The sequence below is a fragment of the Podarcis gaigeae genome (assembly GCF_964106915.1).
Source record: "Podarcis gaigeae genome assembly, chromosome: 2".
Lineage (NCBI taxonomy): Eukaryota > Metazoa > Chordata > Lepidosauria > Squamata > Lacertidae > Podarcis > Podarcis gaigeae.
Genome location: NC_139679.1, coordinates 81,802,209 through 81,830,015, shown reverse-complemented (window position 1 = coordinate 81,830,015; position 27,807 = coordinate 81,802,209). Strand labels below are relative to the sequence as shown.

At 44.0% G+C, this 27,807-nt stretch overlaps 1 protein-coding gene and 1 long non-coding RNA gene across 3 annotated transcripts in view; one reads left to right on the top strand and one right to left on the bottom strand.

The window, feature by feature from the left end:
- Nucleotides 1–49: 49 nt before the first annotated feature.
- LOC310838991 lies at nt 50–21,930 on the bottom strand. 2 transcript variants are annotated; one of them, XR_014561273.1, is made up of 7 exons: nt 21,178–21,393; nt 16,633–16,714; nt 11,947–12,054; nt 10,794–10,909; nt 9,215–9,289; nt 7,338–7,470; nt 50–1,331 (listed from the first exon to the last, which is right to left on the bottom strand). It is a non-coding gene; the product is annotated as an uncharacterized lncRNA (long non-coding RNA). The 2 variants fall into 2 exon arrangements; XR_014561272.1 differs by lacking the exons at nt 16,633–16,714; nt 21,178–21,393 and adding an exon at nt 21,916–21,930.
- A 59-nt stretch (nt 21,931–21,989) lies between these two features.
- Nucleotides 21,990–27,807, top strand: part of FGD3 (FYVE, RhoGEF and PH domain containing 3) — a 99,839-nt gene continuing 94,021 nt past the window's right edge. The window contains exon 1 of the mRNA XM_083727020.1: nt 21,990–22,331. Coding sequence (XP_083583146.1) covers nt 22,319–22,331 — 13 coding nt within the window. The 5' untranslated portion in view covers nt 21,990–22,318. The remainder of the gene's footprint in view (nt 22,332–27,807) is intronic.

Below are 27,807 nucleotides of genomic sequence, written 5' to 3'. Positions count from 1 at the left end.
ACCGCACACATAGTTTGGGAGCGTGTAGAAAGTATCGGCTGAACCAAGCTTCTTGATAACAGATCTTTATTGTTGGTCCAATATAACTTGTATAAAAAAAACAAGCCTTTCTGCTTTTGGATATGGAACAGAAAAGGTTGTATGGATTTATTCCAGCAGCCGTGATAGCAAATCTAAATCAATCCATCTGTTAATAAAATAGTTCATTTGGAGAAACATTTAGTCCACATCAAAAACAATACCTATTTATCTTGGCACACATTTTCTCTTTCCCTTTCTTATGTTGAATTGGGTGCTTCAGGTTTACATGAAGCAAAAGGAAGGGTATCATCAGTAATAACACTATTAAGGGTTTGATTTTAGATGCAGGTCTGATTATTGTTGTTCAACAAGGGCTTACAAGCTTGCATCTTTGCAAAGGGTAGAACTTCCGCCTGACAGATGTTGCTCTGCTTAATCTCAGGGCAAGGAACCTTCTATTAACCTAATGCTTACTCCCACCTGTCATGAACAATCAACAATTTAATGCTGAGTGCTTGTTGCCTGCCTATAGTGACGCTCTTCACAGACAAAAAAATTATAGTGTAGACATTTGTTATGAGAGCAAGACTGAGTTTAAAAGAACTAGGTGACTGATCTGTTGAGCTGCTGAATTCCATCACTGTTTTGTTAACTTCAGGGAATGCTGGAATTATTTGCTTTCCTGGCATGCCATATTCTTGTGGAAGAATATGGATTTTCTGTCGCCCACGTTCCTGACTCTTGAAAGGGAGATAGCAGCAGTGATGCATTCTCTTGCCTAGGAGGGTGTAAAAAGTGAATTCATTTTGGCAGTAAGTAGAACACTACCTAGATATTATAAAGGAACCAGCACTCATGGGCAACATTTCTACCCAGAAACAATGCACCCAGCTACCATGACCACCCAGCTACCATGACATCACAAAAGTGATAAAAGCCATAGGTTGGGCTGTGCCACAAAGTTCTAGTTTAGCACATCCTTTGAACATACTGGGCAACCTTCATTGCTTTGTATCTACAATCTGCAACCAGTCCTGTACTATTTCCCTAGTACATTTGCACATAATATTAGGCATAGATATTAAATTAGATGCACAGTTAATATTAGAACTTCTTAGTGTGGAGGGTGGAGAACAATCTGAAGCTGGCAAAGAATGCAGAGGGTTTCAGCCTCCCTTCCACTTGTGCAGCCTTCCAACACTCATTTTCAAATATCTCCAAATATGGAACACCATTTCTGTCTGAAGTGACTGATAGACAGGTGAGAGGGCAGTTCTTCAGAGCAGCAAACCAAGTTAACAGCCCTGTCGCTGAAGGAGGAAACCAATAAAAAGGAGAAAGAAAACACATCAAGTGGAAGACGGCCACCTTTGCGTGTTCATTTATGTCAGAAACATTTTCACTGTATTATTTATTATAAGCTGCTTTGAAGCTTCATGAGATAAGAGGAGTAAAAATAGGCAGTATGACGCCATGTTTTGCAGCCACACTGTCTTGTTTATTGTCTTTTCTTAGATATGCTGTGACTACGTTGTCCTTGAAGGATAGTTCTCAACCTGTCCAACACAGATAGCGGAACTAGCAATCTGCTGTTAAGACAGTTCTTATTTTCAATTAAATATGGCGGAATTGGGCTATCCAGCACTATAATCAGACCACCACCATAATCCTTTCCAAAGCCAAATGTAGTGGTCCAGTGGAGATAGACTTAAAAAATGTGTTAAAAGGCAGGGGCAAAATGTGTTGATATTGTAGCAGAGTCCCGTGCACAGCGGAAGGATGAGGAGTACGTGCCACATACTCTATATTGCTTTATTTACACTTCAAAGCTGGTAGATTACAGAAAAACATCTTGCCTCTGCCGGAGCAGAGAAAGCATCCTCTCTCCTCTAAAGCACGGAGAGAACAACCACACTGAACTGCAAAGAACAGTGAAAAACAGGAAACCTGTGTACGTCACATCCAGTCTCCCTTTCCCGTGGGAAAACCCAACAGCAACTGACTGTGGAATGTAAACATTGTCTTGTGACAAGCACTTTCGCTGCTCAGTGAAGGAAGCAGAAACCAACATCCTCCCCCTTTCTGTGAACATCACTGGGCAGCGTGTTCGTACAATATCAGTACAAACCCAACTTCTGCACATAGGTACAGTGTTGATCCCTTGATACAATCTTGGACAATACATCAGCAGGAATTTCATTACCTGGCATGTAGGACACCGTTACGAGTCCCTTCTGAATACGTTCCCTAGCATGTTGCAACTTCAATTGCAAGTGCTTCGTGCTTTGCTTACAACCTTCAGAATTCAGCAAAGCCAAACATGCTTTGTTGTCCTGGTAAACCTGGATTGGACATTTGACAGGAATTTTCATGTCTTTGCACAATTGTAACAACCATTCACAATCTTTGAGTGAATAAGACAGTGCATTCAGTTCAGCTTCACAAGTACTTAAGCTAACTGTTGTTTGCTTCTTGCATGACCAATCAAATAGACCCTGATTGTACATATAGCAAACTCCAGACGTACTTTTCCTGTCTGTAGTGTCACTTCCAAAACTTGCATCTGCAAATATCTCAAGACCACCAGACTTCTGATTGTTAAATCTCAGTCTGTAATGCATAGTGCCTTTCAAATACCGCGCTATGCGTTTCAGAGCTTTCCAATCCTTAACAGTAGGATTGTTGACTTGTCTGCTTAGCAAATTACAGCTAACAGCAATGTCAGGTCTTGAACATCTGGCAATGAAGTTTAGCTTGCCTAGCACACTTCTGTACAGTGTAGTGTCAGAAAATGCTTCTTCAGCATCATCTACCTGATAACCTGTTGTCATCGGTGTGTCTACAGGGTTAGCATCCATCAGGTTTAGTTTGCTTAACACATCAGCAATTTTCCGTGACTGGTGTACTAGAATGTTACCATCTTGATCTCTCTCTATTTCCAGAGATAGGTAGTTGTTTACCTCACCAAGATCTTTCATGTCAAAGTGCTCTTTCAGTTGAGCTAGGGCGTTATTGTACATTGTGACATCCTTCCAAAAGAATAAAAGATCATCAACATAAAACAAACAATACAGTTTCTTTTGCCCCTCCTCTTTGACAAATACACATGGATCAGCTTTCCCTTGCTTAAAACCTAGAGAAAACAATACTTCAGTGAGTTTTGTGTGCCAACACCGTGCACTTTGTTTGAGACCATAAAGGGACTTCTTCAGAGCACAAACATATCCCTGTTTTACCTGTACGCCATCAGGTGGAAGCATATAAAGTGATTCATCTAGAGATCCGTACAGAAAAGCTGTATTCACATCATGGTGACTAATGTGTAGATTCTCCTCTGCAGCTAGCTTGAGCATAAGCCTAATGCTCTCATACCTCACGGTGGGTGAGTAGGTCTCATGATAGTCTTCACCTGGTACCTGTGCAAAACCTCTGGCTACCAATCTGGCTTTGTGTCTATCTTGCCATTTTGATCAGTCTTCGCTTTGAAGACCCATTTGCTTCCAAGCAGTTTCATTCCTGGAACTACTGGAACTAGGTCCCATGTTTTGTTCCTTTCCAAGGAATCAAGCTCAGCCTTCATGGCATTTAACCATGGCTCAGCTTCCTTTGAATCCAAATCCTGGATTTCTTGGAAACTTGAAGGTTCAAATACCTTCTTGGAGCTTTTAACAGCTGTTACTGCTATCTTAGCAAACTCATCAGCAAATCTCTTCGGAGGTCTGCCTTTTGTTGCTCTCTGTGACCTGCGAATTAGCCTTAAGTCCTCAACACTCTCCTCTTCCTTCTTAGGAGAAAAGTGACCTATTGTGAACAATGGTTCCTCCAACTCTTGATCAGAGCTTTCAGAGGGTCGCATAGAGGCTTTCGCACTCTTGAAATCCTCTGAATCACCCGATTCAGCTTCAGACTCAGAATCAGAACCTTCATCAGTGGGTGTGGGTTGTTGCGGTTGCTTTTGACTATCCTCAGTCTCATCACTGTCATCAGGATAACATTGGAAAATTCCCACATTCTCCCCCCACTTGGCATTGTACTCAACACTTCTTGTGAGCTTAATTGTCTTAGAGTCAGTCATCATTATTCTGTAAGACCCTTTCTGATAACCTAGAAAGATGCCATGCAATCCACGCTTGTCTAACTTGGAGCTTTGTGGTGAGTGAACCCACATGTCAGAACCAAAAATTTTCATGTGTTTGATGTATGGCTTCTTGCCAAACATCTTCTCATAGGGGGTACAACCAATCGCTGAAGATAACCTGCGATTATAACTGTAAACAAAACACGAGAGAGATTCGGCCCAATAACTCTCTGGAAGATTGGCATCATGCAGCAAGGTTTTTAACCCTTGAAGCAATGTCTGATTTGCCCTCTCGCAAATTCCATTCTGCCATGGCGAGCGAGGACTAGACAAATCGTGTTGAATTCCTTTCTCAGTCAGAAAAGCTTCAAACTGCTGAGAAGTGAATTCTCCCCCGCGATCAGTGAAAAGAATTTTTATCTTCTTACCATGCACATTTTCCAACCAAGCACAGAATTCCTTGAACCTTGGAAAAGCCTCTGATTTCTGCTTGAGATTGTACACATAAATATATCTGGAAAATGCATCAATGAGAACCATGAAGTACCTGTTTCCACCCAAAGAGGGCGCTAGTGGTCCAACCAAATCAGCATGAACAACCTGGTATGGTTCTGTAGCTTGCCTACTAGACACCTTACCTTTCGCAGCCATTTTCACCTTGTTTGCTGCGCATGCCTTGCACTTCATGTGGTACTTGCAGGGTTTAATAGTCATACCTTCAACCAAGGCAGGCATTTTAGATACTGCCTCAAAATGCAAATGACCAAATTTTCGATGAAAATCATGAATACATTCTGCATGCAAACTTTTGTTAGTACCTGCAATGCAACAAGTGTCATCCTGCACAACATCATCAAAATACAAAACATACAAACGATCAACATATTCAGCATGCAATACATAATCATTTTTCTTTGTGATGATGCACCTTTTGTTCTTAAAGGAAACGTCAATTTTCCGCTCATTCAGCTGTCCAACGCTGAGCAGATTATGTTTGGCATCTGGCACATAAAGCACATCCTGTATCGATAAGTCCAAACTGTGAAGAACAACAGTTCCGTAGCCTTTACTGGGGATTGTGTGGTCATCCGCCTGGTGAATCGCACCTTCCTGCGGTGTAAAAGACACGAACAGTCACTTATCGTTGCACATGTGGTGGGTCGCCGCTGAATCAACAACGAAGAAAGATCTAGATGTCTTCTGGACCTCTGCAACCTTTGGAGTGAAGCGTGAGACCATTGCCTTGTGCTGCGTTGTCCTGGACACCGGACCTTTGCCTTTGCCTCGGCCTTTTCCACGTGATGAGCTTTCGCTGCGCTGCTCTGTCTTGGCCCTGGGATATCTGCATTCCCTCTTCATATGGTCTAGACGTCCACACGAGTAGCATTTCACTGGCTTCAAAGCTTTGGCGCCATCTGGTGGTTCCACTGCACTCTGGGATGACGTCTGTGAAGTCTCCCCTTTGCCCATGCAGCTAGCACCCCGGCGGTCTGCTTCATTCTGAATCACGGCAGTATCACAGGCTACTGTGAGTTGAGCATGTGGCTGATTGGCATCAAATTCCCCACTTGCCTCAGCCAGCCTTCTGCAGCTAGCCATCATGACTCTGGCATTAGCCTTCTGCGTCATCTCTGCTGCTTTAAATCAGGCTGCTTTATACAAGCTGTGTCTGTGCTGCTTCATTCCAAAAGCAAGTTCAAAACAGCCTCTGCCTGTGAGCCTGTGCCACTCTGCTTAATTGCAGCTGCTTCAACCCTCATTCCAAAGGCAAGTTCAAAAGTGCTTTCTCTCTGCTGCCTTAAATTCATGCTGCGTCACTGCTGCAGCTGCTTTATTCCAAAAGCACTTTTAAAAGTTACTTTCGATTTCCCCAGCATAGGAAATTGTTCCTTTGAGCCTTTGCCTGTGCCATGGCAAAACGGCCTTAAAAGTTCAAAGTCCAGCCATAAAGCCATTAATTAGAAGCTGGCAGGCTGCCCGGAGCAGTAGCACATACCTCATCAATCATCTTGACGCGCAGAGCAGATACCGTTCTATCTGTCCCTCTGCATTCCGATCCTTTGCCGGCACTCCGATTCGACTTCTGGAGCCCATAACCATGTATGTTGATATTGTAGCAGAGTCCCGTGCACAGCGGAAGGATGAGGAGTACGTGCCACATACTCTATATTGCTTTATTTACACTTCAAAGCTGGTAGATTACAGAAAAACATCTTGCCTCTGCCGGAGCAGAGAAAGCATCCTCTCTCCTCTAAAGCACGGAGAGAACAACCACACTGAACTGCAAAGAACAGTGAAAAACAGGAAACCTGTGTATGTCACATCCAGTCTCCCTTTCCCGTGGGAAAACCCAACAGCAACTGACTGTGGAATGTAAACATTGTCTTGTGACAAGCATTTTCGCTGCTCAGTGAAGGAAGCAGAAACCAACAAAATGGACTGACAGACAAAGATTCATCCTTTGGGATGTTTTAAAACTGCCACACGATTTGAGAGTGATTCCCCCCTGCTCTTGTTTCATCTGAAATCTTGGCACTCCATTTTCTTTTACTTCTAATTCTACATAAATCCCTATTACTAGGGTATTTTATCTGGCATTGTAGAGTGCTTCACATTTTGCTATCTGCAGTTCTCACAACAACCATATACTGTAAAGAAGATCATAAATTTGGAGATATTGCAGATTGTGGGGTGGGCTTTCTAAAAATAGGGTCTGCGGCTTTGGAGTCTGGCTTGCAAAAATTAAGCTACCCAGTGCTGCTTTTTTTAAGGAAAAGGTGCTGGAACTCACCATGAACTCCCTTGAATGGCAATGGTGCCCACCTGAGAAGTGCCGGAACTGAGTTCTGGTGAGCTCCATCTAAAAAGCGCTGAAGCCACATAAAACAATTGTTTCAGCTGGGCTGCAGGTTGAGAGTCCATGGCTTGGAGACAGAGCACATACCTTGCATTGCAATGGTGTTGGGTTCACTTCCTGTCATCTCCAGCTAAAGCAGTAGTGGGAGAACCTCAGGCCTGGGACTGGATGGAGCCTGAGCAGGCCCCTCTGGTCCTCAGGGCTAGCCATGTTGTGTACCTCTCAGACCACTCGCCTTCCTGGTGCTGCTCTATTCCCTATCCAATGCTTTTACCTGGTCCTTGAACTAAGCTAATGCCTCTTGTTTGCCTGGGTAGAAGAAGACACAGCTAGCTGGACTGTAGCCTGTTGTACAATAGTAAGAGCTGCCTCCCTGCTCACCTTTGCCTTTGGTTCCTGCTCACTGTTGACATGTGGTCCACATGGCTTCTAGTTCCCCAGAAGGAATGTGTCCCATCGCTGAAAGTCAGAAGACCCCAGGTTACAGAGCTGGAAAAGAGCCAAGCCAGAGCCACTGCCAGTAGTAATTACAAAATGCAATAAACAAATTATATGGTTGTAAGACATCTTCACCCAAGGTTATTTATTTTGTTTTTAAATCATATTGACAGATATGCTTATTCATCAAAGAGATTAATTGTGTTTTTCTCTCCTCAAAAGAAAAAGGCACCTCAGGTTGTATAAAATTTATAAACAGGAAAACAGAACCTTCACAACTAAATCTTCAAAAATAATTTTGCATCCGCATGTATGTCCTCCATACTGCACAGAGTGCATTATTATCCCTCAATGTCCTTGTGTCATAAACCTACCAGCACTAGCATTGCAGCAATTCCTGTTAGCCTAGACAAGTGTCATTATCACCTTCTGCAAATTTATTGGCTATTCTGGGCAGTTTGACAGAACCACTTCCTGATGTCTCCTCTTTCTGCAACTGCTATTTATCACAACCAATGACAGCAGGGCTATCTATACAGGGAATGTGATACCTGGAGCCTCTTTCTCCTCTAGGTTTTCCTTCCTGTGTATCTTGTTTGCTTCTTACTCAGATGTCACATCTGGCTTGCTTTTTCTAAGATATTTTTAGGTGAAAAGTGGAGCGAGTGTCTCTGTGAATGAATTACCGTACATGTTTTTCATTTTATACAGGGGGCCATAAACACGGGAGTCAGCTTCCTCTATTTGATTCACTATTGGGTATGGATGCTAAAAAATTAAATTCCCTGTTGATTGACTATTTGTTAAAACCATGTATATAGCACTTTTCATTTTGAAAAGTACAAAGGCTGTTCAAAAACAAAGCAACAACAAAATAATATAAGAATAAAAAACAGCTCAGTAAAACAAAGTTTAGTAGTGAAGCTCACACCATTGTTTCCCAGCCTAGACTCATATTTGAGTAAGTGGGAATAAAAGGACTATTATTATTATTATGACTGACTGATTATTTTGTATACTGCCCTTCATCTGAAGATCAGGGGGTGGTTCATAACATAGAACTGAAAATACATAATAAAACAAGAAAAAACCAATAACCCCCATCCCACAAACACATTTAAAAGGGCATAGAATGTTGATCAGCCAAAGTCCTGGTTTAAGAAAAACATTTTCACCTGGCACCTAAAGATATGTAATGAAGGCACTGGTGAACCTCTCTGTGGAGAGAAATTACAAGTGGGAAGCCACCACAGAAAAGGCCTGTTCTCATGTTGCCACCCTCCAGACCTCTCACAGTGGAGGGTCCAAGTCGGTTCATATGGGAAGAGATGGTCCTTGAGGAATTGTGGTCCTAAACCATTTAAGGCTTTATAGGTCAAAACCTCACTTTGAATTGAGCCTGGAAACTAATTGAAAGCCAGTGCAGTTGGGCCAGGATCCCTGTAATATGCTCATACCGCCTTGCCCTGATGAACAACCTAGCCACTGAATTCTGCACTAGCTAAGGTTTCTGAATCATCTTCAGAGGATGCCCAATGTATAACATGTTGCTGTAATCTAACCTAGAGGTTACCAGAGCATAGATGACAGAAGTTAAACTATGTCTGTCCAGATAGGGGTGTAGCTGAGCCACCAGCTGAAACTGATGGAAGGCACTCTGCGCCACCGAAGCCACCTGAGCCTCAAACAACAGCAGAGGATACAGAAGTACCCTTGAGCTATGTACCCACTCCTTCTGAGTGAGTGGAACCCCTCAAGAGCAGGCAACCTGCCACCCATCCAGTCTAGGGAAACACCTACTAACAGTACCTCAATCTTACCTGGATTCAGTTTGTTCCCTCTCATCCAGTACATTACCGAGGCAAGACAACAGTACAGCACATCCACTGCCACACCTGCAGATGAAAAAGAGCTGCTCTTATCAAACTTGGGACTGTTTTTATTTCATTTTTTAAAAAAAAATATTTATATATCCTCCTCCATGGAAAACTCCAGGTGGTTTACAACAATTAAATAAGAACCATGCTGTACAAGAACACACCCACCGCACCAGAAAATCCACAGTAACAAAATTAAAATACTGTGAGCTAGGTAATTAGAGCAGCGAATGCTTAGAAAACACAGAACACTACAATATTCACCATGTCTACTCAGAGGTTAGTCAGATTGCAGCCCAGTTCTTCATCAAGCACCTAAACCCAGTCAACGTTTGTGCTTGCCTAACATCTAGTGCAGGTAGGGGATCTGAATGCAATTATAAATAGACTACCAGGAGGTGTGCTTTTCTGATCACTGCCCTTGGACAATTATTCTCAAGTAGCTTTTCTCTGCTTTACTCTCTCTTTTACAAAGCATACTGAGTACATGGATGACAAATATTTGGCCTTTGAATTCAGGATTGTTATGATGTAGCATTTAGCGGGGAGTTCCTTTCTTCTGTTTCTAAATGTATTTATTCTAAAGATCTCAAAGTAGCTACTGATTAAATGACCATATACAATAAAAACAGGGGAAAATACATGAACTCCATATACCCAACTTTTAAGTTGTGTGGCAGTGATATCTCAAAGTTAGGCTTCAAAAGCTTAAGTAATGAGCCATACTTGGACCTGGTGTCTAATTATCAACAGAGGGGACAAGAGGGCAGAAGTGCTGCAGCTGAGAACAGTTGCTGACAAGTCCCTGAGTAAGAAGGGACTTCACCCACAGATCTTAACTCCTGGGAAGGAACACATAGAACCCAACAGAACAGGGACTAGAACATCAATAGTAGCACCATGTGGCTGGAGGGGGAAGAACAGGACCGAGAGTTGAGGACAACACACAGAACACTTGCCATGGAAGCAAGGTTATCAAGGAACACACCTCCCTGTATCAGGGGGCAAAGAACAAAAATAATATCTGAATTACGTGCCAGCCAGGAGTGTGGTACCAATCTGGAAGCAGGCATAATACAGATTTTAGTTGCAAATGAGGGGGATCATTCAGAACCAAGGAAGGGCCAAAATGCAACAACTGAGCTCAGCAGCACACAATACCTTGAGTGCTGGTGTTGCTAATGCAAGTAAGTAATAACACTTTTACTTAGCAAGACTTCAGGACCTGGTTTGTCCTTTTTCTCCACTGCAGCCCTGCCTGTATTGAGAAAAGCTGCCCTGGTTAGGTTATGGCCTCCTGCTGCTATGGTTTAATGGCACAGGATTACTATTGGAAAGAAGGTGGCAAACAGCTACTTAACTGTGGATGGCTCTCTTCCATGCAGAAACTGCTAGGTACTTTTTAATACTAGCGAGAAACTCAAGGAAACATTCCTACGCAATGAATTAAAGAATTAAAAATAATTAGAAGACATGCTACAAAGGGACCACTAGATGGTAGCACTGCACAAAATTGTCTTACAACAATCAATGCAAGTAGATGGAGATGTAAGCAGCTGTGTTAAATTCCCTTCTATTTGGGACATTTGACTCTTCACTGCACCCTCATCCTTCACTGTGTCTCAGAAGAAATGTTTCCTTTGCAAAAAAAAAAAAGTTGTTATTTGTGTATGGTTTTTTTCAATAGGACCATGCAATCTTCTGAGATACACATCTTTCTTAAACTGGTAATAACCTGGGATTTTGGTTTTTAAAGGGTGAGGCATTTTTTCCAAGCATGGACCCTTGCATGCATCAGACAAATATATGTTGGTTCCACAATGTATTATTGAAGTTCTGGGCCACAGCTCTTCATGTGTTGTTTTCAATTTAAACTTGCTTTTGTGTAATGTTCACTAGCTGTTAGCCAGCGGAATTCTCTGGAGATGAGAGGAGCCTCTGAAAGAGACTGGTGTGTGTTTGTGTGTGTGTCTTGGGAAGGTGCTTGGGGGAAGAGAAGGAGGAGAAGTCTTGCTGCATAAGCAGAAATCCATTTAGGTGATATTGGATATTATTCCCCAATGTATTTAGAGGGTACAATCTAAGGAAGAAAGTAGAGTGGTACCTCGGGGTACCTACGCTTCAGGTTACATACCCTTCAGGTTACAGACTCTGCTATCCCAGAAATAGTACCTCAGGTTAAGAACTTTGCTTCAGGATGAGAACAGAAATCGTGCTCCAGCGGTGCGGCGGCAGTAGGAGGCCCCATTAGCTAAAGTGGTACTTCAGGTTAAGAACAGTTTCAGGTTAAGAACGGACCTCCGGAACGAATTAAGTACTTAACCCGAGGTACCACTGTATGTATTTTCTGTGGCCTACAGTAGTTACCCTGCTTCTGTGAGTTGCTATAAATATTGGCAAGCTAACAAATACTGTATCTGGCATCATTTATGCCTTTATTAAATTATATAAAATCTCTGGATATCGTGCATGTGTGTTGCTTGCCTCCTGGGTGTGGAGAATCAGCTGATGAACTAGAGCTGGGCTTCAAAGCTTCTGCTTTCCAGTGGTAAGCCTACAAAGGAACTCTGCTTCATCTGCCCAACTTTTCTTATTTTATTTAAATATGTTAATTCGATACAGCAAACAAACAGAAGGCCTGTACAAAGTTCTTCATTGCTACAGTGTGGGCTCACCTCATAAATCCTTTATACCTTGTATACAATATTTAAGGGAGGGATCATCAACTGGAGGTCCCAGGCCAAATCTGACCATATGAGAAGCTTTGCCTCCTTCCCTGTTACCTGGAGTTAAAGAAAAGAAAAGAAATTGGCAGCTATACTAACAGAACTCGATGCAAGTCTATGAACTCTGTCCTCCCATAATAGCCATCCAGAAAAACAAGCTACTGACCACAGTTGTGTTTTTTTTAAAGATGTTTACACTGAAACCTAAACATTTTTACTAGAGTGTAAAAAAGCTAAAGCTAAAGGACCCCTGGATGGTTAAAAAGGTAAAGGTAAAGGTACCCCTGCCCGTACGGGCCAGTCGTGTCCGACTCTAGGGTTGTGCGCCATATCACTTAAGAGGGGCCAGCGCTGTCCGGAGACACTTCTGGGTCACGTGGCCAGCGTGACGAAGCTGCTCTGGCGAGCCAGCACCAGCGCAGCACACGGAAACGCCATTTACCTTCCCGCTATAAAGCGGTACCTATTTATCTACTTGCACTTAGGAGTGCTTTCGAACTGCTAGGTGGGCAGGAGCTGGGACCGAAAGACGGGAGCTCACCCCGCTGCGGGGATTCGAACTGCCGACCATGCGATCGGCAAGCCCTAGGCGCTGAGGTTTTACCCACAGCGCCACCCGCGTCCCTCCCTGGATGGTTAGGTCTAGTCAAAGGCGACTGTGGGGTTGTGGTGCTCATTTTGCTTTCAGGCCGAGGGAGACTACGTTTGTCCACAGACAGCTTTCCATGTCATGTGGCCAGCATGACTAAACCGCTTCTGGTGCAACAGAACACTGTGACAGAAACCAGAGCGCACAGAAATGCCATTTACATTCCCGCCACAGTGGTACCTATTTATCTACTCACACAGGTGTGCTTTCGAACTGCTAGGTTGGCAGGAGCTGGGACAGAGCACCCTGTCACAGGGATTTGAATCACCAACTTTCTGATTGGCAAGCCTGAGAGGCTCAGTCAGAATGCTTAGGGTTGTACTGTTATTACTGTTATTTCAGCGATGAGGGATGGTTATCAGCATGAAATTATAGCATCATAATGTGTGAGCTAGTGCTGTGCATAATGGCAAGGATGAGGAGACCTCATCTGTATTTTTCTCTTGATCTCAGTAGTTCAGCAGGAAGGCATCACCAGCTGCCATCTATATTGGTCATCACTCTAATCTAAATTATATTTGTGTGACCACCTGCCTTTGGCCTTGAAGCAGCCAATTGCTTGGCTCGCCACTGTCACTCTGAAGAGCAGAGGCAGCAGATGTGATAGATGATCAAATATTTGCTTTGATGGTAAATAAGAGGGTGGAGGAGACAGCAAGGACTGCATATACAAGAATGGTTAGCATTGTCTAGGTGTGCTTAAACAAATAAATGTCAAAGTGGTTTGTTAACAACAGAAGTGCAGTAAACAAGAGTATTTTCATGACAAAGAGGTCTCTCATGCCATTTTTGAGAAAGCCTGATATCTTAGAGAATGCATTGTCCTGTATCCATCTGCCTATATATTAACATCAGAGGAAGATAACTTTCCTGGTGGTTGCTGGAGAGGTGAGTAGTGGAGGACAACAACAATTTCTCCATGCATGCCTCTAAAGAGAGGGAATTCTAGAGTTAGGGAGCAATCTCACACCCCACCAACATGTGCAAGACTTGCCAGCAAGACTGCAAGCTGCTCAGAGTAGCAGGGAAAGTTCCCCTCCTCTGGGGAGGCCTGGACAGCACTTGTCTGAGGCCTTCTGGCACACCCTGTATGTTCTTTATTGTATAGTCATACATTACTCTGAAGCATAGATGTGCGCATGAGGTGTGTCAGCCACACTCTAATGCTCAGGCAGACCCCCCCTTTGTTTAAGGGGGAGGGGGGATTAAGGGAAGCAGAGGGTTGCAGGAAAAATAAAAAGGCTGGAACAGATCTGCAGCTTCTGCCTGCATCTGTCTCTGGTGATTGTCTCCAGAAGCAGCAATAATGGAGGAAGAGGAAGTTCCTCCTCTGCAGGATTCATTCCAGCCTTTTTCTTCTGCCTGTGCCTGTCACTGTCTCGTGACTCTGTCTCCACTGGAGCTTTGCTGGCCACCTTTTGCAGAGAGGTCCATGGGAGTGAGGGGCTGCTTGTGTGGTGTGCAGACAAGGAGAAAGAGGAGTCACCCAGCCCTTGGCCATCCCGATCTGTCCTGCTCTGGTCAACTTGGCACAGATCTTTTTCGGATTCTTGACCACTTTTGTTGAGGTTATGTTGACTTTTTGCTTCTGTGCCTCTTCCTTGTCCTTATTTATTTGCCTTGTTGTTTCCCATACCACCACTCCCTTCTTCCTTCGTTGAAATAAATAATCAATAAAAATATATGGGTGCACACCCCAATGCTTTTAAGGAATAATGTCTAAAGGCAACACCCTGTTCATATTCCAGTGATATAAATCTTACTAATGTATGCCACTAGCCTGGCTGTGAGTGCTCCAGTAAGGAAGAAAAGTACTCCCCCTGCTGGTCTCCTAATGGGTCTAAGCCTGATACTATACAGCAGTGGTTTTCAACCAGTGTGCTGTGGCACCCTGGGGTGCCTTGAATGATGTTCAGGGGTGCAACACTGGCCTCTGTCCCTCTTTCCTTCCCTCCCTTCTCTGATGCCCTCTCATGTCTCTGTCTCCCAAAGGCTTGCATAGCTGTTTGTTGCAGCAGCCCCAGCTACAAGCTCTGCAGGCAAGTGGTGCCTCTGGGGTTGGCCAGGGGGTGCTTCCCAGGCCCCTGTGGGGCATTGTGAGGGGGCACCTCTCTTTGGGCAAGGGGGGGGCAGCTCAGAGACCAGGGGTGGCAGCTGTGGCTGCCCAGGGGAGAGGAGAAGAGGCTGAGGGAACACTCCACAACGGACTGTGTTTGAAAAGCAGCTCTGCAGGCAAGGAGTGACACAACTAGGTTCCTGAGCTTCACAGGGATGCTGCAGAAAGAATGTAGTTGGTCAAGGGAGCTGTGGACTCAAAAAGGTTGAAAACCTGCTATCCAGCAATGAGTTTTGCAGTAACAGCAACAATGTCAGTGTGACCACAGTGTGTGAAGTGACTAGACTATTGAATTTAAATATGAAGCCTGCCATGTGACCTAAGGCTAATTGACTGCTTTCTCTGCCTAATTTACCTCAGGAAGTCATTGTGAGATTCAAACAGTGCTTGGAGCTTTTATTCTCTTTGAGTATTGTATACACCCTTACACACACACACACACACACACACAATCGGTTGCATACACAAGAAGAGCCATGAGCAAATTCCTTGAAATGGGCTATTTGTGAAGGGCATCATCAGAAGTATTAACTTATGGCAAAGAACAACATTATTAACACAAAAAACCTGCTCAAGTCAGCTGTTTCCTGAAAACAAAATAAAAACAAAACAATAATATTTTACAAACAAACCAGAGCATTTGAGTGCTTTACAGATCAAAATGTTTAGGTAATTTTGAGACGTTGCCACTTGCTGTTTGAAGTAAAGACATAATACTTGTGCTAAGGACACACATCCCTATTAGGCTGAAATCCCACTGCACTGAATGGGACTGAATCAGAATAAGCCATTCATTGGATCAGGCTGCACACAGCAACAGAGCCTTAACTGTCCTGTTATCCTTCTATTATGTTTGAACTGTGGCAGCAGTTCCTACAAGTGCACCCTACTGATCTAGTTGCATGTGCTCATGTACCCTTGGAGCTTGTGCACAGGTGAGCTGCTCCATGAATTCCAATAAAGGTAGCCGAAACGTATGTGTGAATTGTGGACATGTGAACCATCTCTCTGCATTTGAATGAATAGGACGGCTTTGTGGGCAGAGAACTGTGTGTGTTGCTTGATTCAGGGGACCTGTGTTTATCTCCTTCTTACCCAGGAAGTCTTAATAGCAAGCAGTTGCTGTAGTATTTTTTCCAGCCTATTCCTCTAGCCCCAGCCATATCTGTTTCCTGAGCTATAGATTGCTTGACAATGAGTTATTATAAACTTGCACTCTGAAAGCCATTTCTTAGTATACATTTCGGTTTTCTGCATCCAGAATAACATCAGAGTTGGGTGTAAGTGTAACTGTGCTTCCCATTTGTGGCATAATTGTAATCCACTGCTTTGCTGTTTGTTTACATGTGATAGGATCTTAGTCTAAAGAGCTTCAGTAGCAAAGTTCATAAATATTCAGTGTACAACAATTTTAATTCATCTTCATGAGAAAAATTCTTGTTTAAGGAAGTGGGCTCTAATTTAAAATCCTGCCATTTATAAATAGGGAGCTGTTGCACAAAGGAAGCACTTTGTACATTCAGTAGAGTATCATATGATGGCAAAAGCACATGAGGGTCACCCTAAGGATTACCTCATACAGCAGTGAATGAAACACATATCTCTTAAATGAAAATTGTGTCAGGAGAAACTATCTACTTTCAGATGTTGTGGTTTATAGTCTCTGATGACTCATAAAATGCAGAGGAATTTATATGTACAGATTTATTTATCATGAGCATATTTTGGGAATCTTCAGTAATGTGAAAAGCACACCACCAGGAAGAACAGAACTGGGCACAAAATGTTTTCCTTCTGGATCAATATCAATGCATTATGGTCAGCAAAAATGAATGATTATATAAATTCAAGTTGAACCGATCCTCCTTACCCCTTGTGTGTTGCTGCTCTTGTGGTGTAAGGAGACAATGAAGAAAAGCTCCACGTTAAAATATTTCATTTTGCACCGGAGACTGAAAAATAAAATTTGAACTAAAGCAGCTATCCTCATTTACTGGAAATATTGCTGTCAGGGGTTCAGGAGCAGAGGCACAGGGGAGAGAGGGAATGGAGAGCGAAGGGGAAGAATCAGAAGGCAGTGTAGGGGAGTATGACAGTGGCCCGAGAGATTCCATGAGTTTCTCCAGCAAATCAGAAGATTCCCAGAAGTGGGCGCCGATGGCCAGGGCAAGGGGGGTCCCAGGGGGGACGCACCATAAGCAAGGGGCCAGCGGGAACTCCCAAAGCAGCAGCGAGAGATCAGGGCCAGCTCCCCCACCAGAGCGTAGTGGGGGGGAAGAGTCTCATGCTTCAGGGCCAGCATCTCCTCCAGCGGGGGGAGAAGATGAGTCAGGGCTGACCACGCCTCTGTTGGAGAGTGAGGGAACGGAGGGGAGGTCAGGCCCAGCTAGCCCCCCCGAAGGGGGAAGCAGTGAAAGGAGCAGTGTAACAGTCAGGAGGAAGGTTGCCGGCTGGGCGCGGGCGCCAAGTTCAAATGTACAGGCGCGCGGCACAGCAGAAAACCCGGATGGGGAACCAGGTCCTAAAGCCCGCCGGAGGCAGGGGGAAGACTCAGGGGAGTCAGCGTCAGAAGAGTCCAGAAAGGACAAGACCCCAGCGGACAGGCGGACCCAGAGGAGGAAGGAGCAGAGGAAGAGGTGGAGCAAGGCTAGAGTCTTAAACTGGTGCCTGGGGGGAGGAGATTCAGACGGAGCTTCAGCGGTCTAGAGTTCAAGACGTAGAGCTGCGCGCCGCGGCTTTGAAATCGAAACTGAACTACAATAAAGACTTTTGTATATAACGAGAACTGGCGTTGGTCCTTTGTGAGCTGGGACCTAGGGCAGCTCTGACAATTGCGTTTACAATGATAACCTCAAATCAAGTATCACATACCACAGATTCTATTATCTCCAGCTCTAATTATGAGATGGTAAGTACCAGGAAATGTCTCACTTAACTCAGTGACAAAACATGATTAGGACTGAGCTGTTTTGTCAAATCATTGCTGAAGAAGTGGAAAATCATAACAGAAACTTGTAACGCCTACCTGCATGAAATATACTCCAAAGAATGGTCGACATGACAGATGTGGAATCCTAATACACAGGAAGTACCATGAAGTGTAGTTTCTAAAGGGTATTTTGACACTGCTTACTAATAAAATATATAGTTGATGTTGTATATGAATGCTTAAGTCCTTTTTTCCTATTGTAATAACACTGCCTCTCCGTGATTATTTGAATTTTCATTAGCTGCCAGAGACACAATTTATTAAGTATAACCTAAATTTTTAGTCATTCTGGCAGGTTCTCTTTTCTGATGTGATTTGTAATGTCAACTCTACTGCAGAATATTAGATGGCAGCAATGAGTAATAGATGAGCCTTACATTTGCCTTGGGAGGCAAATAAAATTCAAACCACATTAGTTAAGGAGTACTGGAGCTGAACTCCTCCCCCTCCTCCCCTACCCACCCAGGTTTTGTAGTGTTTCCTGCGGCAGCTTAAAGGAAACCACAAGCACTGAAAGATCATCAACCATGTTCTTTCATCAATGAGATACATAAGCCTTGTTTTAATTCCACACTGGCTTTCCAGAATTAATGGTATGGCCACACTGATAAGCATCCCCTCCTCCTCTCCAAGAAACCAAACACAGGAAATACACTTTTGGCCTGATCCTACAAAGCTGTTATGTCATTCCCATATGTATAAGCACAGGGCTCCACCCCCCCAGCCGGAACTTGCCAGAACTCAGTTCTGCCTCCTCTCAGGTGGGTGCCTATTGCCATTGTAAAAAAAACCAAGGGTGGTGTTCATAATGAGTTCTGGCACCACTTTTTCTTGAAAAATAGCACCGTATAAGGATTTGCTCATAAAAAAACAGCAGATATCATGGCAAAATAATGCACCTTCCTCGTTGCTCTGTTCCCATGATACCCAACCTTAAATCCCAACACTAGCTTTCTGTCCACTCCTGGATCCAGCATAAATCCCTTGTCCTTACCTTCAAAGCTCTGGTCCTCCCCACACCACCTTACTACTCTTATGACCCAAACCTCACTTTCTTGTCATCTTTAGTTCTCCAGCTCTGCCTCTTGACTATCTGCTCCCTCAAAGGACTCCCCCCCCCCCCCGTTGTTATGCTTGTAACAACCTATGTCTTGTAACCTGAACTGCAACCCTTTTTGGCCGAAGAAGCAGGGTTTTAAAAAAAAGCTTTAAACAAACAAACAAACAAACAAACAAACACATGTGTTTATCCCACCCAACATGTCTCTCTGTAATCTGGCACATAATTTTAATCTAATTAATTGCTACGAGTTTCTCCATTATCATCCTATTAGAGGCAAGAAGGCACCCTTTAGAAAGTCTTGTCCAAATGAGAACAAAAGAGAAGACAAACTTTGGCAAAAGGAATGCAAGCAGACGAGAAGGAATGCATAAGAAAAATTATAGGAGTGCATTGCTAAAAACAAAAAAGATAAGCATAAAAAACCCACTTTAATTATATTAGTAGGCAGCAAGAGACTGGCGAGGGAGGTGGCGGAACGCTTGGATGACAAGGGAGTCAAAGGTGATACAAGTGTGAGTTCAAGTGCTATGGGGTCACATCCAACCTGTACGTTTAAAGCACTTGGCTACCCCCAAAGAATCCTGGGGACTGTGTTTACCTCTCACAGAGCCACAGTTCCCAGAACACTTCACTACAGTTCCCAGGATTCTTTGCAGGGAGTCATGTGCTTTAAATGTATGGTGCGGATGTGACCCCGTTGCTTAGGATCAGATATCCCTCTTTCTTTTCTAGTACAGTAGTACCTCAGGTTAAGTACTTAATTCGTTCCAGAGGTCTGTTCTTAACCTGAAACTGTTCTTAACCTGAAGCACCACTTTAGCTAATGGGGCCTCCTGCTGCCGCCGGAGCACAATTTCTGTTCTCATCCTGAAGCAAAGTTCTTAACCCGAGGTACTATTTCTGGATTAGCGGAGTCTGTAACCTGAAGCGTATGTAACCTGAAGCGTATGTAACCCAAGGTACCACTGTACAGATATACACTAGGATGCAGAGCAAGACAATTTGAGGAAGCAAAGTGATGGCCAGGACTATTTTAGGGGAGCATACTTAAATCCATGTTCGAATAATAGAATTGTAGAGTTGGAAGGGACCCTGAGGGTCATCTAGGTAGAATCTACATACATATAAAAAAAGTTCTGAAAATGCTTTTTTTAAAAAGTGTTTTAAAAAATACATTGAATTTTCCATAAAGCTTACCATCGCCATCTAGTGTCACATTGTATATTGCACTTAAAATACACTTGTTGTTGTTGTTGTTGTTTAGTTGGTTAGTCGTGTCCGACTCTTCGTGACCCCATGGACCAGAGAACGCCAGGCACCAACTGCCTCCCGCAGTTTGGTCAAACTCATGCTGGTAACCTCGAAAACACTATCCAACCATCTCGTCCTCTGTCGCCCCCTTCTCCTTGTGCCCTCCATCTTTCCCAACATCAGGGTCTTCTCCAGGGAGTCTTCTCTTCTTATGAGGTGGCCAAAGTACTGGAGCCTCAGCTTCACGATCTGTCCTTCCAGTGGGCACTCAGGGTTGATTTCCTTCAGTATGGAGAGGTTTGATCTTCTTGCAGTCCATGGGACTCTCAAGAGTCTCCTCCAGCACCATAATTCAAAAGCATCAATTCTTCGGCGATCAGCCTTCTTTATGGTCCAGCTCTCACTTCCATACATCGCTACTGGGGAAAAATACACTTAAAATGTTTTATTTGCAGCTGTACAGCTGTGTCTAGTCTAATCCACTGCAATGCAAGAATCACAACACACAGTCTCCCATTCAATTTGTAATTATACTGGACACTGCTTGGTTTTGCAAATGTGCTAGCAGTTGCATTGCTGCCAGTTGTATATACATACCTTAACATACTGTGACTGAAAGCTAGGAAATTAAAAGTGGTAGTGGGAAATAATTTTCAGGGTGCATCTAGTACCCATCAGCACCATCACCAAGTCACAGAGATATCACGGGGCACCTCCTGGGCCGATGCCTCCTCATTTCAGAAGGTAAGGTTGCCCATACGTCAGCAGCAGTGTCTGGGTGGAAATCGATAAAATGTCCAGGAAAAATCGGATGTATCGCACGCAGTCCATGCCAACAGTGCTGTTGTTCAATAAAAATAGCTCAACAACTTTTCTGCTCAGATTTTCACTGTTTGAAATATGGCATCCCTACAGAAAGTGACGGCCAGTTCAATCTTCAGTCAGTGCTGCTTATTCGAATGGCGCCCTTCCTCAGCTGATGTATTTATGTTGTTAGGGCATTGACTGTTTACACATTAAGCTGGATTTAAATGAACTAATGTGCATTGTTTTAGTGCTTCTTGTTCTGGGATTGTGCAGACAATGATGAGCACATTCGAATACAGTCATACCTCGGGTTGAAGTAGCTTCGGGATAAGTATTTTCAGGTTGCGCGCTGTGGCAACCTGGAAGTAACGGAGCGCGTTACTTCCGGGTTTCGCCGCTCGCGCATGCGCAAATGGTCAAAAGGACGTCATGTGCATGTGCGGAAGCAGCAAATTGCGACCCGCGGGTTGCGTTCGCTTCTGGATGCGAACAGGGCTCCGGAACGGATCCCATTTGCATCCAGAGGTACCACTGTAAATAAGTTAACAATATAAAATAATGATTGGTCTGGCTCTGCCCAGGGCACCTATTCCTCAAATATTTGCCAGGTGTTATCACTTTGCTTCAACTCTCATAGGCAGGCATCTTGGCAGAAGACCTGGCAGTAAGTCTCCCTCCCCCAGGTTACTCCAAGAGTGCAGAACACTGAGGAATATTTCTTGTTTTATCTTAAAAGAACAAGAGAGTCTTACCACAAGACCCTTGTTGCTTTTGCTGTACCAGGCTTCGGAGCGGCTACTCTTTGCCCTCCAACAAAAGACCAAAGGCGAAACTTTTCTCTAGGTTGGGACCCCCCCCTCCCCTCCCCAGGCAGCTCAGGCCTTCTTTTTACCCACAATCCCCCCGAATTTTAGCGAGGAGGCCAGAAGAGGCTTCTCGCTCTTCCCGGCTGTGGGATGCGAGCGGGGAGTGGAAGAAACCTGAACCCAAAAGGCGCCCACCCCCTTTCCCCGCTCCCGCCAGCCTCTGTGCTGCGGCTGCACCTGGCGCCTTGGCAGGCTGGGCACGTTCCTCCCCGCCCGGCCCGCACGCCTTCGTCGGCCGGCCCCCAACCGGGGCAGCGCACGAGCCTGGCTCGCGGCGGCGGCAAGGGGGTGTGGAAGGCGAGGCGGGCGCCTGTGTGCGGCGAGAGCCGTGGGGACCGCGGTGGTGGGCAGCCCTGTCGGGAGGCGCGCGCCGCCACCGCCCTCCTCCTCCTCCTTCTCCCGGCCGGTGCCACAAGGCGAGATGCAGGCGCCGGAAAGAAAGCGCGCGCGGGGGAGACGGCGAGCAGCTCCCCGCGTCCCCTTCTGAGGGCGCCTCCTTCGCCGTTGCGCAGCCCAGCCGTGCGCCTCAGGGCCCGTCCAAAGCTGTCGAGGCGCGTCTCCTGAGGGGCTGAAAACGGAGATGGAGCCAGAAGGTGAGCTTGGGGTGGCAGCTTTTGCTACTCGGGGAGCGAGTTGCTAAATCTCTCTCTCTTACCCCTTTTCCAAGGCTCCCTGCTTGCATGTGCTTCTCATCTCCCTGCGCCTCGGGAAAAACTTTCCGTGCAAGTTGGCTTGGGACTGCCAAATCTCGCTGCACGGAAGCCAGAGTCCTGCATTGTTCTCTGTCTGCCCCCCTCCTTCAAGACTTTCCTCAAGGTTTGACCGAGGGGGGAGCTGGCTGTCTGGCGGCGGAATGTGCTGGAGTGAATGGGTTTTCTTTTTAAAACTTCCAACATGCAAGGTTTCGTTGGAAGTGTTAATATCAGCCGACTGCCCAGACCTGCGTTTTCCTTGAAACCAGCCTGGATTGCCTGCTAATAAATCCGGCGGCCCACATTTCACTCAGTAGACGCCAAATGGTTTGTTCTGGCTCGGCCTTGGAGGGAAACACCTTGCTGAAAAATGTGGAAGGTTGAAGAAAGGGAGAGGACAGGGGTTTATATATTTTGGCACATGATCTCCTTTCTTGGTGTGGTTAGAAAGGATTGGATTGATGTGCATCTTAATGGTGATTGTACCTGTGGTTAGTTTGTTCCTGACATTTTTCAAACAACAATACTGGGAGAACCCTTCTTGATGGTTAAGAATTCAATGTTGGTTAAGACTAGGCTTGTAGTCTTCCTTCCAGTAGTAGCTTGCCACAGATACTTGGAAAGTTCTCAGTGTAACACATGATGTCAAGTGCCAACCCCTTTTTGCATTAGCACTTGACTTTCAGGTATACTGGTTTTCAACATGGAGCTACTCTCCATTGAGTGGTTTACTCCCTTTTGATAAATGAATTTAAGCTAGTGTCTGTCACAGCACCTTGCGGTGGTAGATTTCATTAAGCCAGATCCATTGTGTAAGTAAGTGCTACCTTTTGGCTTTGTCTGTGTTGAACTCGCTGCCTCTCAGTTCCACTGGGTGATTCATTCATTTATTTAAATCATTCTGACTCTGTTCTTCAACAGAAAGGGCTTCCAGAGCAGCTTCCAGGTGAATAAAAACAAGACAGCCCCCGTTTTCAGATTTACAATTTAAAAGAGAAAGAGAGAGAGGTATAAAAGGAGAACATAATGAAGAGGGAGAAGGGGAAAGCAAAATCAGGCACCAGCTGCAGAGTCCTTATAACCAGCTGGGAAGGAAACAGTTTTGGGAGAGGAGGAGCCAAAAGGAGTTGGTCTCTCAGCTTATCTGATAGAGATGATGAAATGGTTGTTAGTAGGTGACAGCTGAAGGAGAGCCAAAGGCAGCTGCTGGTGTCTCAACAGAGCCAATGGACTTGGTGTTATAAAAGCCTGTGCAGTCTCTCCACAGCGTTTATAATACAGTATCTCTACCTTTGTTTTAGCTGAAAAGCCCCAAATGCTTCCTAACAGTGAAGATGTTCAATATCTAGCTTATGGCTCTGGCTTTGTGTGCTTTTAATGTCTAGCCCGATTGTTTAATGTTCTTTTTTTTGTTAGGAAGATTGTTGCTTTAATGGATTATTTTAATTGGTTAGCCACTCTGAAAACATAGGAAGTTGTTTTATACCATTGTTTTGTATAATTCATTGATTCCTTCAGTGGTTGGTTTCAGCTGGATCTTTCCCAGCCCTGTGCCTCAGGTTGAAGACTGAAGGTTTAAAGGGTGGGTTATAAATATAATAAATGTCCAGCTTGAGGTGGGACAACCAGAATAGTACATATTATAAGACATGAGTAACCAAAGCTTAGCACAGTTAAAGAAGCTCTGTATACTTATTCAATGAAAAGTTCACCTTTCTTTTTCTATCACTTCATTAATTATTACCATCTGTTTGCTTTCTGGGACAGAGACTTAAATGCTGTGAACAGTTCCAAACATCTTGGGTGCTGCTCCTATTTTCTTTCTTTCCCCTTACATTAAACCAACTTATTCGTTGAGGGCCTGGATACAAGTCCAAGTTAACAACTGAATGCTGATCTAGCCTGCCAAGATTATTGTGTGGTAGATTTGGCAGACTGGAACAGCTGCTGCGTTCAATTTTTGTTCAGTGGGAATGTATACCAAGTGCATATTGCATCTTCAGACATCCCAGGAGTGCTTGAAGCTGGTTCTAAAGATTTCACCAGACCTGTGAGGTTAGGGTTACCTTTAAAGGCTTGGACCTGTTATTTTCTTAGAATTGCTGAGGTAGAAACTGAACCCATTTCCTCTCTTAAGGGTGCTTGCTAGTTTCTATGTGCATAAAATATATTTTTAAAACAACAACAACAACAATGAAAACAACTATTAACATAAAACACACAAGGACAGCCGCACAGCCAGCTTGGGGGGTCTTTCGGCTATGCAAGGCCCCAGATTTGCACCTGCTGTTCCTCCCCTAGTGTGTATAGCATATATTTGTTGCCCTTTTAGAAACCTGTTTGAGGTATTGCAGTGAATGTAATGCTATTTTAACTTTTCCTGTTCATAACCACTGGCTTACTAAGGTATCTAGCATATTTTAAAAAGAGCGAAGAAAACTGTATGAGACACATTTATAGAACATTTGAAACTGTTCATGCAAACCTCATGTTTCCCACAGTTTCTATTTCTGAAATGCATGTTGAAGTTCAATGTCCAGCATATCTCTACCACTTTCAAAAAGAAAAGAGGTGGCCAGTTCACAGTCATTGGGGCCTGTCCCAGCCTCTCTAAAAGTCTGCACTTGTAATTTAATGTAATGTAATGGGCCTTTTTAAGGTTTGAGGATGATGTAGAACAGCTTGATGGTTCCCTGTATAAAATCCAAGACTGTTGGGACAGCCTTGTATTTTGGGAACAACCTTTGGTGCTTTTTTAATATAGGAAAAAAAGGTGAGTAAGGGAGGGGGACATGATAGAGCTATAAAATTATGTGTCGTGTGGAGAAAGTAGATAAAGGGAAGTCCTCCCCTCCTCCTTCTCCCATAATACCAGAAGTTAGTGTCATCCAATAAAGGTGAACGTTGAAAGAATCAGGAAATACAAAAGGAAGTACTTCTTCATACACCACATAATAAAACTATGAAATTAACTACCACAATATATAGTAAAGGCCACCAACCTTGAAGGTTTCAAAAGGGTTTTAGACAAATTAATGGAAGGCAAGGCTATCTACAGCCACTAGCTGTGATGGCTGTGTACTTCCTCCAGTTAGGGTTGGGATGTGCTATGCCTCTGAACACCAGTAACTGGGGAACGCAAGTGGGGAAAGTGCTGTTGGGCTCATGTTCATGGGCTTTCCATAAGGCATCTGGTTGGCCGCTGAGAACAAGTTGCTGGACTAGATGGACCCTGGTGGTCTGATCCACTGGGACTCCTCTTATGTTCTTATGTCACTGATGGGTAGGGGCTGAGGCAAAAAATGGGCAGAGCAACACATGGAACTCTAGTGTTTGTATAGTAGATTACATCCCAGCCATGCAGAAGTCAAGGGGCTACACACACACAGGAATACACACCTCTCCAGCCATCCATTGAATCAGGGCCTGGAGAAAGAGGCCTGTAAGTCTGCATTTGGGTCTCAGGTTACCCAATCCTGATTTACGGTAGGCTTAGAAAGTAAAAAGAAACCCCAACTTGGATCTGTGTTCCTTTTTTCAGTCATCAACATGGAACAGAGGACCCAACTGGCACTTCATCGCAGGCAGGCCAATTGGAGGAGGCCCTCCTGCCTTGCCACTCTCTTGATCATTGCATTTGGGGTTCCATTATGATTCCATCTTGTATCCCCATTCTGTTTGATGTGTATTTAAGGCTAGTAGGTGAGAGGACAGACATAATGTTTAGTGGCACCTGATACCTACTCTATCCCTCCTTCGTTTTTTCTACAGGTACTGCTACAGGTTACCTCAGGGGTTTCCAACCTGTTTAGGGCTGAGGGTCACAAATTGATTTTTGAGCAAGTGCTGTGGGCAAAATCTCCTTTATTCCCTTTTCTTTGCTTTCCCCTGCATCAGCTCACACCCCACACCATTTGAAATATGTCTGGTATCTGGGTAAAAGTCAGATTCAGTAGAATTACTCTGAGCCATGAAATCCACAAAGAAAGAGGGGCTGAGTACTCATCACTGTTTGGCTCCCATGTGCCCCACCACTGTGCTCATGGAATAAAAGTTAGCAACTTCTGGGTTACCTAGTGTACAGTTTTGTTGGAGGCAGGATGCAGCCGAGATGATTGAAGTTGAAAAGCTTAAGTTACGACTTATGGGATTTGAATTCTGGTTATGAACTTTTGGCTTTCTTAGATCATTCAGGGTCACAGCACTGAGGCATTTCTACATTAACTGCAGTGCTTGAATACTGGTTTTACAGTGGCCACACGGGCTTTTCCCCATTCCACCTGCTAAAAAGGCTGCAGCCTCTCCTTTACAAGTCAGCTGTGTAGACCAACTTTGCAACCTTAAAGTGGGACTTACACTTTAAAGACTTACATCTTTCATGACTGTTTGAGAGGTTCATTTTGTGCAGAATGTGGTGGCCATCTCCTGACAGGGTTACATACTAGTACCATATTATACTAGCGTTCCAGTTTATACCAGCTCCCCATTGTTTTCTAGGGAATAGCTGCTGATGTTTTTGAACTTCAAAGCCACGGACAACTTGTCCCTGTGTTCTTTAAGAACATATGCAGAACCTATAGGGCAATTGTTCCTTGCTCAACAAACCATTCATAGTATAGTTTAGGCTTCTAATTTTTTTTTTTTGCAGTCTTTTGTATTGTATTGTATTCTGTTCATTTGTCCGTGTAGCAGGCATGCTGCTCCATTTTGGTGTAATTCCTAAAAAGGCAATAAAATACACAATGATAAAATACACTATAGGAAACAGTTGGTTTCCAGGAATCATAATGTAAGCACAGTTCAAGTCCCTCTTTTGGCAAAATATAACATCTTGGGGGCTAATTTTTGGGATGTTATGAGCAAACCTGCAATGTCTAAAACCCCTGATCAGCATTTCAGAATTATAAATGTGACAATCTTGCACTGTTACTAACTTTGCTGTTTGGCTTCTTTTGTCTGACAACTCTGTTTTAACATATTTCCCACGACTGTAAAGGATGGAAACATTTTCTTTTGAAACTGATGAAATGTGAGACTCTGTTTTCAATGGAATGTAGGGATGTACCTTATATCTTAAACTGCAGCTGCACAATATTCCTGGCAAACAAATGCTAACTTTGTATGCATAATAGGAATTCAGTTTTACAGCTATCTTCCATCTTCCATGTATAATGGCTAAAAGAAGTAATAATGTAATCACAAGAACATCTGCTTCAGTAAAGGCCCAGTTCCCATTTACAGTGCACATTTTAAAAGCTAGTTACAAATCTTTGGAAGTAAAGTTTTGTAATATTAATAGATTAATGAAAATGGCATCACCTTAAATAGCTTGGTTGTTGCAAACTTGATTTGAGCTAGTCCACCTGATAAAGGTCTA